The sequence below is a fragment of the Saccopteryx bilineata genome, chromosome 6 (assembly GCF_036850765.1).
Source record: "Saccopteryx bilineata isolate mSacBil1 chromosome 6, mSacBil1_pri_phased_curated, whole genome shotgun sequence".
Classification (NCBI taxonomy): Eukaryota; Metazoa; Chordata; class Mammalia; order Chiroptera; family Emballonuridae; genus Saccopteryx; species Saccopteryx bilineata.
Genome location: NC_089495.1, coordinates 30,004,974 through 30,021,135, shown reverse-complemented (window position 1 = coordinate 30,021,135; position 16,162 = coordinate 30,004,974). Strand labels below are relative to the sequence as shown.

The following is a 16,162-nucleotide window of genomic DNA, read 5'->3' as shown; positions in this document are numbered from 1 at the left end:
GATCAATAGGAGTGCCTGCTGTTTCCGTAAGGGTCAAGTCTGAAATGCTTTTTCCTCTGCTTGCTTTTGGCAAAACCGCAAACCATTAAAAATGGAAAGAGGACTCTTCTTATTTTTCTTAGGACCCACACCAGCTTATTTTTAATCAGTTGTGTGGTCTGCTCCCCTTTGTGGTTAGTGTTCTTCTTGACCTGATTCACAAAAATAAATGAATGCTAACCTAGTGGTTTCCACACCCTTTTAAAGCAGCATCCCCTTTTTGCTGACTCAGTATTTTAACCCCATATTTAAGATTGGGCCCTTGGGTTCCAGCCTTGCTCCGAAGCTTCATTTGAGGCCCCCCTGAGGAAAATGACTCCCTGGTGCCCCCTGCCTTTCAGGACACCCCTGTCTTTATTCACAAGGTTCCTAGCAGACACCTGTTTCGCACTGCAGAACGAGCTCTGTAAGATGAGAGTGGTGAAGGAGGAAAGGGAGTCTAGAAAGGAAGACAAGGACAGGACAGTGTGACTGTGCACATGTCCTCATCACGTTACCAGCAGACATGTATTGGGCACCTCTTGTATGCCAGGCGCCATACGAGGGGTTGGGGATTTACAGGTAAATGGGACACGTCCCCACTTTTGTAGCTCAGTGAGGAAGGGGCTTTCCTTCAGCGTGGTGGGAGGGCACCTGGCTGCCAGGGAAAGGCTTCAGGGCCAAGTTGCCAGCTGGGCTAAGCCCTGCAGGGTGAGTAGAGAGAGCCAGGCAGAGACAGGAGCCCTGCAGGCGACAGGCGGCTGTAAGAGGAGTCCCCTGTGAGCCTCCCATGGTGAACCAGTGGTGAGAAATGAGGCTTCCCAGAGCGGCGGAGACTGAGGCAGGTGGTAGATTGGAGCGGGAACAAGCACTTTCTGTTGGTGGGGGTGGACACTTGAACCTCCTGAAGGGAAATAGAATCTACATGTCCCCCCTGGTCAGTGGAGAGGGGGATGCCCAGGAGATGAGTAACAGCCCGGCGGGGTGGACTCCTCGGTCCGCCCCACTGCGTGCTGTCTTGTGTGAATGCAGTTGTTGGTCATAAGGGGGATGGATGTGTGGACAGAGTCCCATCAGGTCTTGTGAGCTGCGGACCCCCCCCCCCCGGGCTACGGGGAAAGAGAGGTGAGGGAGACTGGACGTGTGTGTTGGGGGAGGGGAGGGAGAGGGGAAGGTGGGGGGCTTGAGAGGGGGAGCCCTGCGATGGGGTGAGGAGAAAAGAGCTTTGTGTGCACGGGCTTAGGCTGCCAGCACAAATGTGGGTTTGGTGGCAGCTGCAGGCCTCTGTTCCTAATATAGGCAAAAGCTCCGAATCCTCTGGCTGACACCTGTTAGCGAGAGGCTCCCCTGAGCTGACCTCTGCTTGGGCTCTCTCCCCCGTATGCATCTTATACATCTGACTCACTGAGAGGCCAGAACACCCCCACCGCGTCTGTTGAACTGAAAGCCACCTGGTTGACAAATTGCCTTTTCTCAAGTTGGGTGGGGGCTGCTGGAGTTTTGAGGGGTGGGGTTCGTTCATCTGTTACTCAGGAACGGTGTGAAGCTGCCCTAGCCAAGAGGAAATGGGGTGTTCCTCTGGGAAGTAGCCATTCTTGCCAGAGAGCTGAGCGTGTGGGGAAGGGGCACGCTGGACACTGAAGTCCTGGGAGGGCCGGCCTTGTGCCCCTAGGATGAAGGGCAGTGAAACGTGGACCGCTTAATGCTGCTGCAGCTGCTTCCTAACTTTGCCTCTTTCTTCCTTTGACCTTTGGAGGAGGGGGCTAGAGAAAAAGATATGGAGGGTTCCCAGGTAGCCAGCTGTCTCCCAACTGACCCATGTTCCGGCCCCATCTCCCCAGCTCTGGCCCCTGGGATGCGGCAGCTCAGTGCCTCTAGTGTAATTCCCTTTGTCTCTCCCCTCCTCCCCCCCCCTCTCTCCCTCTCCGGCCCCCTGGCTCCTCTTCCTGGCCCCTGTGGGTGGCTGCAGCCCAGCCCTGGGGAGCCCCTGTGGAAGTGGAGTCCTTCCTGGTCCACCCTGGTGACCTGCTGCAGCTCCGCTGCCGGCTGCGGGACGATGTGCAGAGCATCAACTGGCTGCGGGACGGGGCGCAGCTGGTGGACAGCAACCGCACCCGCATCACAGGGGAGGAGGTGGAGGTGCGGGACTCCGTGCCCGCCGACTCCGGCCTCTACGCCTGTGTGACCAGCAGCCCCTCGGGCAGCGACACCACCTACTTCTCCGTCAATGTCTCAGGTTGGTAGCAAAGCCCTGCCCTCACCCCTCCCTGGGTCCGCCCCTCCAACCCTCTCTGCTAGTTTCAGGGGGAGGGGAACCTCCTTGCCTTCCGTGATCTGCCCCCATTCTGCTTCAGAAACTGCTGCCCACTAACAATGCTCCCTGCCCGCCGCGTGGCTTAGCTCTCAGAGGGGTGACCGGGTGGCGTGGGAGCCAGGCTTCCCAGATCCACCTCGGAGGGGATCGCTGATACTCTTGGGCAGTAAAGCACTGATGTTTCCACCGCAGCTCGTTCAGATATCCAGGTTCCTGTGTTAGAGCTCAGCTGCCTTCCATCTTGTCATTCTCTTGCCATTTGGTACTTGGTACTTGGTTTAGTGATTAGGGCCCCAGAACACATGGTGAGGTCCCTGCTGTGACAGAGGAGGATCCAGGTGCACCGCCATGTCCACAGGGTTTATAGAAAACATCTGTCCTCCAGCGTCTGGAGCAGCCCTGTGTTAGGGCAGCCAGGGGACCCTAGAGCTCTGTAACTTTGGGAATATGCCCCTTTTGGAATGCAGCTTTCACAAAAGCAGGGTGAAATGAAGTAGAGCTGGAATTTCCTTTATGGCATTTGTGAATCTCAGGGTGCACGCTTGGCACCTTCCCACTAAGGCATCCTGTAGATCCTGCCCCTAACAGGGACTTTTCTCCTCGCTTTCTCTCCAGACAGCCAAAAGCACTAGGAAGGAATGGAGAAAGATCTGTCATAAGCCCAGATCGGTGACCACATGTGTGTCAAGCCTCTTAAACGGGGCGGATACTAGTTGGAGAAAGGTGTTGGCAGCTGCGGACTGTGTAGTAGGCATGCTATCTGCTCTGGCTAAAAGGGCAGCTTGACAAACCCTAACAGATACATGCTAGAATAATCCCAACTGTCAGTTTTCAGCTCATGGCTTTGGAAATGGCTTCTAGCCTCAGTGTGTCTAGATCTGTCTGGATTTCCCAATGATTAGCAGGCCAAAGGAGGATACAGGTTCCCTGGTTGCTAGTTCTGACATCCCACATCTGGGTGGGACCGTGAGTGGGGAGAGCTTCTGAACTCAGGGTGGAATTAAGTTAAAGAGGACCCGCTGCCCCTGATGAAGTGTAAAAGCTCTGGGCAGAGCGGGGCAGTGCGTTAGGTTGGGGAAGGTAGAGGACGAACATAGAGCGTGCAGTTCTTAATGAACCGTTTCTATCCCGCTGAGAGTCACAGAGTGAAGAGCGGGCCTGGGAGTCAGTGTGGGGAAGGTGTCTGTTCATCTGTCACTGGACTGGCCTTTCTGTTTAGGGGCTGTTGATATGGATGGTAATGTAGAAAGCCCTTTTTCCCTTGGAGGGACCTCAGTGACTCCTCTCCTTCTCTTAGATGCTCTCCCTTCCTCGGAGGACGACGATGACGATGATGACTCCTCTTCAGAGGAGAAAGAGACAGATAACACCAAACCAAACCGTATGCGTGAGACACTGTTTCCTACCTTACTGCCCTCTGGGTCTGGCTGTTGGGTTTGGGCGGGAAGAGGGAGCTCAGGTGATTGGAGAACAGGAGGAGGAGCAGGCACGTGGGGTGATGATGCTTGGCCCCGGGACCCCTCGGGCATCCTGATTGGTGCAGGCATTTTCCACAGGTGTTGGGCAGGTGGGCGAGTGCCTCCCCGTCCTGATCTGGGCCCTTGCTCCTGAGCCTGACCAGCTCCCTGCCTGTCTCTCTTGGCTTTTCCTGGGCAGCCGTGGCTCCATACTGGACATCCCCAGAAAAGATGGAAAAAAAATTGCATGCAGTGCCAGCTGCCAAGACAGTGAAGTTCAAATGCCCTTCCAGTGGGACTCCTAACCCCACACTGCGCTGGTTGAAAAATGGCAAAGAATTCAAACCTGACCACAGAATTGGAGGGTACAAGGTATGTGCGTATATATGAAAGTTAGATTAGAGGAACGGGAGACTCTGACTTAGAAGTCCTCATTGCATGCCTTTACTTGTTCCAATAATGCTTTCTAACAATAGAAATAATACATTTTAGAAAAATGTCAAATACAGAAATGTGCAAGTAAAGTTGAATTTTTCTGTCTTGTCTCTATGTACATGGTTTTTAGATAGTTAATTACACTGGGTGTGCATTTTCTTATTCTGTCACATGTTAACATTATAACATGAGTCTTTTGCCATGTATTTTAAAGATAATATTTCACAACTATAAAGTGTCATTATTAAAATGTCCTATAATTTGCCTGACCAGGCGGTGGTACAGTGCGTAGAGCATCGGACTGGGATATGGAAGACCCAGGTTCAAAACCCCGAGCTCACCGCTTGAGCAAGGCTCATCTGGTTTGAGCAAAGCTCACCAGCTTGAGCCCAAGGTTGCTGGCTCGAGTAAGGGGTTACTCGGTCTGCTGTAGCCCCCCGGTCAAGGCACATACCAGAAAGCAATCAATGAACAACTAAAGTGCCGCAACAAAGAATTGATGCTTCTCATCTCTCTCCTTTCCTGTCTGTCTGTCCCTATCTGTCCCTCTCTCTGACTCTCTCTGTCTCTGTAACAACAACAAAAAAAGTTAAAATAAAAGTACTTTTTAAAAAATGCCCTATAATTTGATGAACTATTTTCTATTAGTTTTCTAGTTTCCCAATATTATAATTAATTTTAAATGGAGTGTATATCTTTGTACCTAAATTTTTATTGGCTCTTTTTTTTCTTTTTTTCTTTTTTTGTGACAGAGACAGAGAGGGACAGATAGGGACAGACAGACAGGAAGGGAAAGAGATGAGAAGCATCAATCCTTTGTTGCAGCTCCTTAGTTTTTCATTGATTGCTTTCTCATATGTACCTTGACTGGGGGTCTACAGCAGAATAAGTGACCCCTTGCTCAAGCCAGCAACCTTGGGCTTTAAGCCAGCAACCTGTGGGCTCAAACCAGCAACGATGGGGTCATGTCTATGATCCCACGCTCAAGCTAGCAAACCAGTGACCCCTCACTCAAGCTGGATGAGCCCACGCTCAAGCCGACGACCTTGGGGTTTCGAACCTGGGTCCTGTGCACCCCAGTCCGACACTCTATCCACTGCGCCACTGCCTGGTCAGGCTTTGTTGGCATTTTTAAATGTTCTTTCTTAGGACAGATTGCTAGAAGTAAAGTTACTAGATCAAAGTGTGAGCATATTTTTAAGCCCTTGATGCAGATTGCTCAATTACTTTTTCCTGGTAATTAGGTAATTTTATTTATTTCTTCACTTATTTATTACATGGACATTTCTTGATCACGTCTTTCCAGAAAGTATATGAGGCAAGAGAGACTTCAAAGTACAATGGGAAAACATAACATTTTATTGTGATATTTGCTATGATGGAGGATGAGTTGGGTATAGTTTTATTTCTAAAGTTTATTTTATTGTGGTAAAAAATTACTGTCTTAAAGAAAAATTAATTCACCCTCCTATAGCAGAGTGTGAGAATAAGTTCACTATACCTTTGCCAACAAGTTTGATAAGTGAAAATAATCTCATTATTTTCCTGTGTAATTTTGCTTGTTCACAGACTTAGAATTTTCTTGTTAGTAAACAGTTTCCTTTTCCTGATGTAAATTGTTCATGTTCTTTTCCCATTTACATTGTAGGAAGAACATCTTCATTGCATTCTCTTTTTAGTGTCTCTGATCATCCTTTTTTTTATGTCTTTTTTTTTTGAAGATTTTTTATTTATTCATTTTTTAGAGGGGAGAGAGAGAAAGAGAGATGGGAAGGGGAGGAACAGGAAGCAACAACTCTCATATGTACCTTAACCAGGCAAGCCCAGGATTTCGAACCAGCGACCTCAGTGTTCCAGGTCAATGCTTTATCCACTGCGCCACCACAAGCCAAGCATCTGATCATCCTTATAGTTTCTCTCCCATCTCACTAAATGCTCTTTCCTCATAATCTTGTTAAGAAAAGCAGAGGAGATCAGAAAAAACGGGAACATTTTAAATTAATTCACCAAACACTTGCTATATGCAGGGCACCGTGCTTTGTGAGAGGTACAGGGCAGAATTTCAGTCTCACAGGAAGGCAGAGATCCATGATCACTGTCATAAAAAGCAGGCTGTGATCAGTGCTTTATTAGAGGTGCAGAGGGACGGTGAGAATAACTCTGACGCTGATTGGGCCGGAGGAGATGGTGTTTGAAGTGAGACGTCAAGGGCAGACGGGGCACGCTCGGCGGGGAGCTGTTCCAGCACAGGAACCGCTCGGATGCAGAGAGCACAGTGTTGGGCAGGTGCCTGGTGTATTTGGGAGAGTGCAGGAGGCACATTGGTCCAGATCACAATGGTCTTGGCTGTGTTGTGGGCAGATGTCCAGAGTTCCTCACACCCAGTTTGCCTGATGTGTTCTTTCAAATGGCGAGTGGGCTGGGGGTGGGTAAGCCATGCCTTGTCCTGTTTCGTGGAGCTGCACGGGCCGTGTGCTCTGTGCTCAGAGTGGAGGACAAGTGCCACAGGGCGCCTATGCCACCATTTGGCTCCGGCCAGCATTTCCCTGCAAACCCTCAGGGGAGCCCTGTGGCTTGTTCCCCCTCAGGTCCGTTATGCCACCTGGAGCATCATAATGGACTCCGTGGTGCCTTCTGACAAGGGCAACTACACCTGCATTGTGGAAAACGAGTATGGCAGCATTAATCACACCTACCAGCTCGACGTTGTGGGTAAGAATGCACGTGGCGACAGGAGCGGGGGCTTAGAGGAGAGAGAGCGGGGGCACTGAGAACAGCCACGGGGTCCACGTTACTTAGGGCTGGAGTCGGGATGGTGGAGGCATTTTATAGCTCTGTCGCTTTAAGCAGGTCACTTTCCTCTTTTGTGCCTCACTTGTCTGTAAATAGAGTTGAGAGGATCAGATAGTGCTGTGACTCACTGTAAAGTGAAAGGTGCTGTCAGTAGTCTCTCCTACAAGAGGTGACTGGGGTAGTGATGTTCAATTCAGCATAATAGTAGCTACTGCTTTGTGAATGCCAACAGGATTGCCAGGCATTTTAAACACGTCACCTGCCGTTCTCACGGCACCCCTGCAAGGCGGGCACTGTTCCCGCTGGACAGAAGAGCAAGCTGGTGCTTAGGGAGGTCAGGCACGTAGTTACTGCAGAACTGCAGGCCCCCGCTGACTCCAGGACATGACACAGACGTGAGGTGCTGTTACTATAACCCGTTCCTTTTAGACATTCTGAATCTCATTCCAGGGATCTTCTTCTTTTTTTTTCTTTTTTTTTAATTTCTGAAGCTGGAAACGGGGAGAGACAGTCAGACAGACTCCCGCATGCGCCCGACCGGGATCCACCTGGCACGTCCACCAGGGGCGACGCTCTGCCCCTCTGGGGCGTCACTCTGCCGCGACCAGAGCCACTCTAGCGCCTGGGGCAGAGGCCAAGGAGCCATCCCCAGCGCCCGGACCATCTTTGCTCCAATGGAGCCTTGGCTGAGGGAGGGGAAGAGAGAGACAGAGAGGAAGGGGGGGGGTGGAGAAGCAAATGGGCGCTTCTCCTATGTGCCCTGGCCGGGAATCGAACCCGGGTCCCCCGCACGCCAGGCCGACGCTCTACCGCTGAGCCAACCGGCCAGGGCCTCATTCTAGGGATCTTAAAGTAAAGAGTTTCACAGCCAACATTCTGCCTTGGTTTTGAGGAGGTGGTCCAAAAAGAAGCTCTGGTCGAGGAAGTCTGGGGTAGGGTCTGCAGTTTGGCATGTCTAACAAGCTCCTAGGTGGTGCTGGGCTGCTTCTCTTGGACCACACTTTTAACAAGAGTCTAAGCGAGTCTGTAATTTTAGTTAAGGAAAAGTAGGATGTGCTGAGGTCTGAGAGTGTGGCTAAATTATAGGGTTCTTCAGTAAGGCAAGAGAACTTCTTATGTCTATAAATATGGAGGCATTGGAGGTTTCTAACAGCATAGGGCCTGAAAAGAGGGTGATCCTTCTAGGTCAGGCTCAAAGAGCTCAGCAGAGCTGCTGGGCAGGGCACAGCCCGTCACAGGGAAAGCCGGGGTGAGGAGTACACTTCTCCTTGTGGTCCTTGGGATGCTCTCTGTCAGCATTCCGGCAGGAGTGGGCCATGGTGGGGCCTGACCAGCCTCTCTCCCTGCCTCCGCAGAGCGGTCCCCTCACCGGCCCATCCTGCAGGCAGGGTTGCCTGCCAACAAAACAGTGGCCCTGGGCAGCAATGTGGAGTTCATGTGTAAGGTGTACAGTGACCCTCAGCCCCACATCCAGTGGCTAAAGCACATCGAAGTGAATGGGAGTAAGATCGGTCCAGACAACCTGCCTTATGTCCAGATCTTGAAGGTAATCTTGACGCCAGTCTCTGTGGGCTGGGTGCTGGGGAGGAGCCCAGTGTCTCCTGGGACTCACGTAGCTGTGGTCAGGCTCAGTGCCCACTTCCGGGACTCATCCTTTACCGTGCAGGCATACATTCTCCATCTTAAATAGGGACCTAGCCGCGTTCCCAGGTGTAGCGACAGGTCGCAGAATAGAGGTGTGACGGGAGGTGGTCGGGCAGAGCCGGTTTCTGAAGGACTTTGAGAATGACGCTGCTCAGACTTCTGGGTCAGCTGCTCAAGGAAGGCGTTTGGACTCCCGCTTTCCGTTGCCCCAGCTGGCGTTTCCCAGTCTCTGTCCCAGGTCCCATCCTTTCTGGCGCATGGGGTGAATGCTAAGGGCATGGCTGAGGTAGAGCTGGAAAAGCAGGTGCCACAGGGGAAAGTCTAAGCAGTATTAGAAGTAATGGCATTTTCTTCCTTCTTCCTGTCACTCCCAGACATTTGATTGTCCCTGAATGCTCCATTAATCCAGGGAAGGTAATTGCCTAATTCTCCAGTGGATCTTGCAACAGGAAGTAACCAGAAGCTGGGAAAGTGGTTTACCTCCTGCTCCCAGAGTTAGACCTCATCCTCCCCTCGCTTGGCTGTCCCAGAGATTGACTGGCCGTCCCTTCTCTTCACTCCTGGTGCTGACACGGCGGTGTAGGAGAGGAGCCATGCCCTGGGCCTTGGCCATTGGCTCTGGCCATTCACAACCCCGGCCCTGGGCCTGGAGGAGGCGGGTCAATACAAACAGCATTTGATGGGGGCAGTGATTTTTTTTTTTTTTAAGTTTGTTTTGCAGTCAAATGCTTCAGACTTTGAAGACAACTTATTTTGTCCTCCTAAGCAAGGGAAAGATGATAAATCTCACTTAATGTCTCCATTGCCTTAGCTCCCCGCCTTCACGTCACATGGGAGCAAAGTATTGCCACATCTCAGTGTTTGCCCAACTGACTGGCGTGTCGTTGGTTTGTTCCAGCATTCGGGGATTAATAGCTCGGATGCAGAAGTGCTGACCCTGTTCAATGTGACAGAGGCCCAGAGCGGGGAGTATGTGTGTAAGGTTTCCAATTATATTGGTGAAGCTAACCAGTCTGCGTGGCTCACTGTCACCAGACCTGTGGCAAAAGGTAATGGGGAGATGGATGGGGCCCTGTGCTGGGAGTCTGATTTTGGCCCCAAGCTGCCGGGGCAGGTGGGGAAGCCAGCACCCGACTCTCCCTGTTATCCTGCTGTATTTCTAGTGCCCAGAGCCATGGAAAAATACCCGGCCTGGGAGGCTGGTTTGGTTTGGTACTGTGTTGGTGTCTGTTCCCTCCGTGCCTTCTGTGTGTTCCTTGGCTGTGTGTGCGTTCACGGGGACGGTCTTGCTGCATTGTCATAGTGCAGGCTGGAGGTTTGAGAGGTGGGTGCCAGAGGGGACCAGGCATTCCCTTGCAAACCACCGCCCTCAAGCCGTGTGTGTGTGTGTGTGTGTGTGTGTGTGTGTGACTGCAGCACCCTTCCATCCCTCCTGTGTGTGCCCTCAGACTTTCTTTACCAGAAACCAAACAGCCCCCCGCCCACCGGGCCCCATTTCTCCATGCTGCCCACCGCCCGCATGCTTGGATGGGCCAGGGGCTGCCAGCGTCTGGTGAAGGGTCGTAACCAGCCCTCGTCATCTCAGGTCTGCCGGAGTTCTTCCCTCAGGGTCTCACTCTCTTCCTCTAACAGGTCTCGCTGCCTGGTGGTTTTGTTTGTTCCTTGTTGCAAAGGAGACGCTGGGGAGTATCTCTTCCTCTGGTTACTGCCCCGCCCCTCTTTCTTCCTCCCTTTCTCTGTGTCTCTTGGAGGTCTCATGTCCCCTGCTTGTCCATTTTGCTTCCATTGTCTCTTCTAGACTGCCGGAGTTAATACCACCGACAAAGAGATGGAAGTGCTTCACTTAAGGAATGTCTCCTTTGAGGACGCGGGGGAGTATACGTGCTTGGCGGGTAACTCTATCGGACTCTCCCATCACTCTGCATGGTTGACCGTTCTGGAAGGTATACACTGTACTTCTCCTCTCGCTGTCCTGCCCTCGCCATGGGCACGGGGGGACCATGCATTACAGGCTGAGGGAGACACAGAGTCGGGAGTGTAGGAAAGGGCTCCGCGGACCGGTGGGCAGCTCCAGCAGTTTGCCCCACCTGAGGGGCGATTCCTCAAGGCTCCCACAGCAGCTGTCCTCGTTTGCAGGACCACGGAGGCCTCCCGCCTGCACACCTGCGCCTGACTCTCCCCTGGGCCGATGTAATGCATGCATGAAATCTGGACTTAACCTGCAGCGGGCTCTTCCAGGACAGGCTCCTTCCATCCTTGGGCCCAGCAGCTGTCCCGGACTTGTCTGGTCCTATGTTGCTAGCCCCCAGTCTCAGAAAGGGCCCCACTTCTCCTCTAACCGAATGTGGGCACTCTGTAAAGAGGGGCTTACTGCTCGCTGGCCATGCTAGCCCACCCTCCTGTGTGGGCATCCTGCGATCTCAGGAGAGGTTTCACCCGGACAAGTAGATGCGAGCTGCGCAGTCAGGCCCAGCCACGGGGCTGGGCGGTGCTCGTTTCTCTTCATCGTCTCTGGACCCATCTCCTTTCCCAAGAGGAGAGGTCTGTGTGCTGGGCTGGGAAGGAAGGAGCCCACAGCCTGTTCGGGGTGGTGGGCTGGTGACGGCAGGACTGGAGCTGGTGGCGCTGCCCCTTCGAGGGTCCTGCATGTGGGTCTGGGCACTGTGCTGTTCTTGTTACTGCCAACGCTGCCCTCTCCTCTCTGCCCTGCTCTGCCCCGCTTGCCCGCCAGGGTCTGATAACACCCCTGCTCGAGGCAGAGAAGCGTTCTGTTTTTGTCACCGCCACTGTCTCTGTCCGTGTGCTCCCACTCTGTCGTCTTTGTTTCTCAACACGGGGGAAAAAGAAAAACAGAAACACTTCTCCTCGTTATCAGCTCCGCGGTTTCCTTGTCAGGCCCCGGACGGCCTCCTGGCGCTCGGTCAGGGTCCCAGCCGGTGCCTCTAGGGTGCTCGCCTCTGTGGCTGGCTGGGAACTTTGGGAGGGGGGCTGGGAGGAGGGCTGTGGGAGGAACAGGGGCGTCCAGCTGCTGGGACTGGTCGCTCCCCGACGTCCGCGCTGTGCGTGCCGGACGTAAACCCTCCTCCCGTGTTGAGGGAACAGTGGGTTGGATGGACGGACTTCTGTAGAAAGAGGGTGACTCCTAAGTGGGCGATGGAAGAACAGAATAAAACACACACACCCCCGCGCCGTTTCCTTCTTCAGTTTTAGGAGTTAAGGCCTGTGCATAGTATTCTTAAGAACTATAGAAAAAGTTCACATTTTTTCATCTTGAGCAGTCCAGACATGTTTGGAAATTTAGTCAGTTTCGCCTGTGGTTTGGCTAGGTGTAAATATTTACACGTCTGACCTGAGACAGGCGACGTAGGTGAGAGGTGGGATGAAGTCAGGACACAGACACATGCCACGGGCACCACTGGATGCCAGGCGCTGCGGCCTACAGAAATAAACAAGGTCCTTCCCTGCCCTCAGACTGTCAGAGACAGACGGCTGACCTGTCCCCGTAGGAGAGGTGTCTGAGGCACTGCAGGAAGGGCCACACGTCTCCGTGAGGCTGAGAAAGGCACCCAGAAGAAGGGACTTTTCCGCTGTCCCCACAGGGTGCTTGGTGCCCAGCTAGACCAGCAGTCCTGCTGGGCCCGGAGGGCTCCTGAAGTAATGGGGATGGGCCTCATGTAGCCAGATGGCCCTGTTGCATCCCTCAGAGGGTTCCGGTCAGGATCAGCCTCAGAGATCACAGCCGCCTGGTCAGCTCAGTGCCAGGACCTTAGTCCTATCTAGGATTCTTCTCTGCCCTAAGGATTCCCAGAGGAAAGGAGATGGGGGGTGTTTTCCCTGTGTAGCTAGGAGCCAGGGACCCTAGTGGGCTGGGCGCCCCCAAGCTTGCTAACACCCTGTTCACACTGACTCAGCCCTGGAAGAGAGACCCGCAGTGATGACCTCACCCGTGTACCTGGAGATTATCATCTACTGCACGGGGGCCTTCCTCATCTCTTGCATGGTGGGGTCTGTCATCATCTACAAAATGAAGAGTGGCACCAAGAAGAGTGACTTCCACAGCCAGATGGCCGTGCACAAGCTGGCCAAGAGCATCCCCCTGCGCAGACAGGTAACAGAAAGTAGATAGGGGATTTGTATGCTCTGCATCCCTTCTCTCCCTGCCCCCAGGGGCTTCTCCAGAAGCCCCTAATGCCCCCTCCATTGTCCCCAAACTACTGTTTCTGGCTTTCTGGCTTGTGGGTCAGGAGCAGTAGAGTGTCCCGACCCACGTGCTCCAGCGCCGGATTCCCAGCTGCCCTAGTCCCTGAATTCTGTATGGCCACCCCTCCCCCCCCAGCTGCAAGTGCCCTGCTTACCTGGCACATGGCCTGGGAGACAGCCCTCGCTGGGGTGCCTGTGAGCTGGGTCTGGTGCCTTTGCACTCTCCCCACGGGCCAGTTGGAGGTGCAAAGATACAGAGTAGAGAGGAGGACCTGAATCGGGTCCCAAGATGCCCTCTCTCCTGCTGGCCACCCTCCTCTTCTCCAAGGAAACTGGAACAGAAGGTGAAGGCTATAAGAGGAGGTACCGTCATGCAGAACGACACGAATGCTGGGGGTGCTTTGGGAGCTAGGACTCCATAATTGGAGGCCAGGTTTTCATAAAGGGTCAGGACGAGGTAGAGCTATTATTGCAATGATCATTTTTGTCAGTTCTGAGGGATACTGTGGTCTGTTCGTGTTAAAGCTGAGTGAACTGAAACCCAGGAAGGCTGGTTGGTGGCAAAAACAAGTCCGGTTTAGAACTTTGGTCTCCTGACCTTTTGTGGTCTTTCTGCCACCCTGTGCCGGGGAAGGGACATTGGGGAATAGAGCTCTGCCTCTGCCATTGGTGTAAAGCCCCGAGCAGGAGTTGGAGGCCTCTGCATCCTGCCCCCTCTCCTCGCTAGAAGGGTGACCTCACGCTTCCCTGCAGGTGTCGGCTGACTCCAGTGCCTCCATGAACTCGGGGGTCCTGCTCGTTCGGCCCTCACGCCTCTCCTCCAGCGGGACCCCCATGCTGGCTGGGGTCTCTGAGTACGAGCTTCCCGAAGACCCTCGCTGGGAGCTGCCCCGGGACAGGTAGTACTCTCCGCTGTGAGGGAGCCCATTGCTTGGTATTCTGGTGGTGGGAGTGGTGTGTGCCGACGCCCTCTAGGGAGTGGAGGGGCACCAGATGGACCCAGAAGTAGTCATTTCCGCTTGCTGCTTGCATCGGGGTGAACTAGGGAGAGGGAGAGAAGGGCTCTCCTCTCATGGCTGGGACTTCACCAGCCCCGTCTTACTCTACCCTTTGTTTCCCCAAAAGACTGGTTTTAGGCAAACCTCTGGGCGAGGGCTGCTTTGGGCAGGTGGTGTTGGCAGAGGCCATTGGCCTGGACAAGGACAAACCCAACCGTGTGACCAAAGTGGCTGTGAAGATGTTGAAGTGTAAGTGATGTTCCTGCCCTTGCAAAAAACAATCCCTCCCCTTGCCAAGCGAGCTTGAGGCCTCAGGCCAAGTGGATCACCCTCTCTGGTGCTCTTTCCTCACCCGTACCTACTACACGGCCAGCCTTGGGTGGCCTGGGAGTGGAGGGGGCAGTCTGCACCCTGAGAGTGCCGTAACCTCACTTTGTGCCTTGGGGTCAGCCGGGGTCCGGTCAGTGTTTATTCTAAATCCCATTGCTAGCTGATTTTCCTGACGACATCCTCCGCCCCACGCATTACCACGTACTTCCCCAGCCGCTGCCATGGAAGAGAAGTGAGAGGGAGGAGAGAGGCCACTCCAGGAGAAAAGGGACTCCTCGGGCCCACAGTCACCTCATCCCGTCCTCAGCTTTTCTCCTGTCACCCTCCCTTCCAAAGTGAATGAGTCTCATCCCTTTCTCTCGTTCGTGTGCAAAGCGGATGCAACAGAGAAAGACCTGTCAGACCTGATCTCAGAGATGGAGATGATGAAGATGATCGGGAAGCACAAGAACATCATCAACCTGCTGGGGGCCTGCACGCAGGACGGTAGGCACGGAGCCAGGCCGGCTTCCCGCAGCCCCGGGGGAGGGTCTGGGATGGGAGCCGGGGCCTGCTGCTCAGATGACGGTGTCTGTGAGGGAGATCCTGAGATGGGGTATCAGTGACCAAGCGTCTGTCAGCCACGCTAGGGAAGCTGGGTAAGGAGAGAGGCAGGGTTAGCAGTGCTTGGAGTATATCTGGGGGGGGGGGGATCTATGCCCAGTGATACTCATCTGAGAATGCGGGGACCTAGATTCACAGACACAGTGTGTGGATAGGAATAGGTGGGCAGTAATTGTGGTCTTGATTAGAGCTCTTAACCCCACCTTTGCTTGGGAACTTTCTGGACTATGATGGAAGAATTATTTCCCTGACTCTTGGAGTAGTGGAATGAATTTGCCCAGTTCCCTAAAGGGGAGGTTAGGTTAGGATGTGCCGTGGGGGCTGGGGATTTCTCAGGGTGAAGCAGGACCTGCTCACTGGCCTGCCTGCCCTGATGGCCTCTTCACCCGCTGCCCCAGGCCCTTTGTACGTCATTGTGGAGTATGCCTCCAAGGGCAACCTGCGGGAGTACCTGCAGGCCCGGAGGCCCCCTGGGCTGGAATACTGTTACAACCCCAGCCACAACCCAGAGGAGCAGCTCTCCTCCAAGGACCTGGTCTCCTGTGCCTATCAGGTGGCCCGAGGCATGGAGTATCTTGCCTCCAAGAAGGTAAGGCTCCTCACGGCTCCCCTGGGTGAAGTCAGGGTGGGAACAGCACCCTCCTCATACTCCAGCGTAGGACTTTCTATCCTTTTATGGATCGGTAGACATATTGAGCACTGACCATATGCACTGTCTTAGGCTCTCAGGGGACATGGGAGACAGGAGCGCCAGTGTAACCTTGTGTGGCCTTGGGGTACACTGAGGTTCAGATCTGTGCACTGCTACTTCCTGAGTAGCATCAGGCAGCTACTCAACATTTTCTGTTTCTTCGGATATAAAAGAACGGTTATGGATGTAAAATCAAGTGGGAGAGAGTTAAGTACAGTTTTTGATGCTCGGGAAATACTGGCTTTGGGCCCCAGCCCAGTGTGGCTATGCTGGGCCTAGGCTTACAGTGTGGCTATGCTGGGCCTAGGCTTACAGTGTGGCTATGCTGGGCCTAGGCTTACAGTGTGGCTGTGCTGGGCCTCGGCTTACAGTGTGGCTATGCTGGGCCTAGGCTTACAAGCACACACGTACTCAGACTGGACAGGAGCGTAAAGGTTCAGCCTTTGCGGGTACAAACCCAAAGCTAAGAGTTGGAAGGACAAGGGAAGGAGGCACATACAGAGGGTTTGCTGATGTGATCATGAGGGAGGCCGGGAGCTGGAGGTGTTGGAGTGGCTGGGCTGGAAGCGGAGGAGAGGGAACTACGCGTTCAGGAGGTGAGTGGTGTGGCAGGAGAGGTCCGGGAGGTGAGTGACCTCGCTACCAGCTACGGAGTGAGTGTGGGGGACAGTGCGGCTCA

At 53.7% G+C, this 16,162-nt stretch overlaps 1 protein-coding gene across 4 annotated transcripts in view; it reads left to right on the top strand.

Moving 5' to 3' along the window:
- Positions 1 to 16,162, top strand: part of FGFR1 (fibroblast growth factor receptor 1) — a 51,769-nt gene that overhangs the window by 33,210 nt on the left and 2,397 nt on the right. Inside the window, exons 3-13 of one of the 4 annotated variants that reach the window (XM_066237210.1) lie at positions 1,988 to 2,254; positions 3,630 to 3,719; positions 3,989 to 4,161; positions 6,813 to 6,936; positions 8,373 to 8,563; positions 10,460 to 10,604; positions 12,573 to 12,776; positions 13,616 to 13,760; positions 13,987 to 14,108; positions 14,565 to 14,675; positions 15,191 to 15,381. In XM_066237210.1, the coding sequence (XP_066093307.1) occupies positions 1,988 to 2,254; positions 3,630 to 3,719; positions 3,989 to 4,161; positions 6,813 to 6,936; positions 8,373 to 8,563; positions 10,460 to 10,604; positions 12,573 to 12,776; positions 13,616 to 13,760; positions 13,987 to 14,108; positions 14,565 to 14,675; positions 15,191 to 15,381 (1,763 nt within the window). Of the gene's footprint in view, positions 1 to 1,987; positions 2,255 to 3,629; positions 3,720 to 3,988; positions 4,162 to 6,812; positions 6,937 to 8,372; positions 8,564 to 10,459; positions 10,605 to 12,572; positions 12,777 to 13,614; positions 13,761 to 13,986; positions 14,109 to 14,564; positions 14,676 to 15,190; positions 15,382 to 16,162 lie in introns of all 4 variants that reach the window. The other 3 variants (XM_066237209.1, XM_066237208.1, XM_066237211.1) reach the window with 3 other exon arrangements.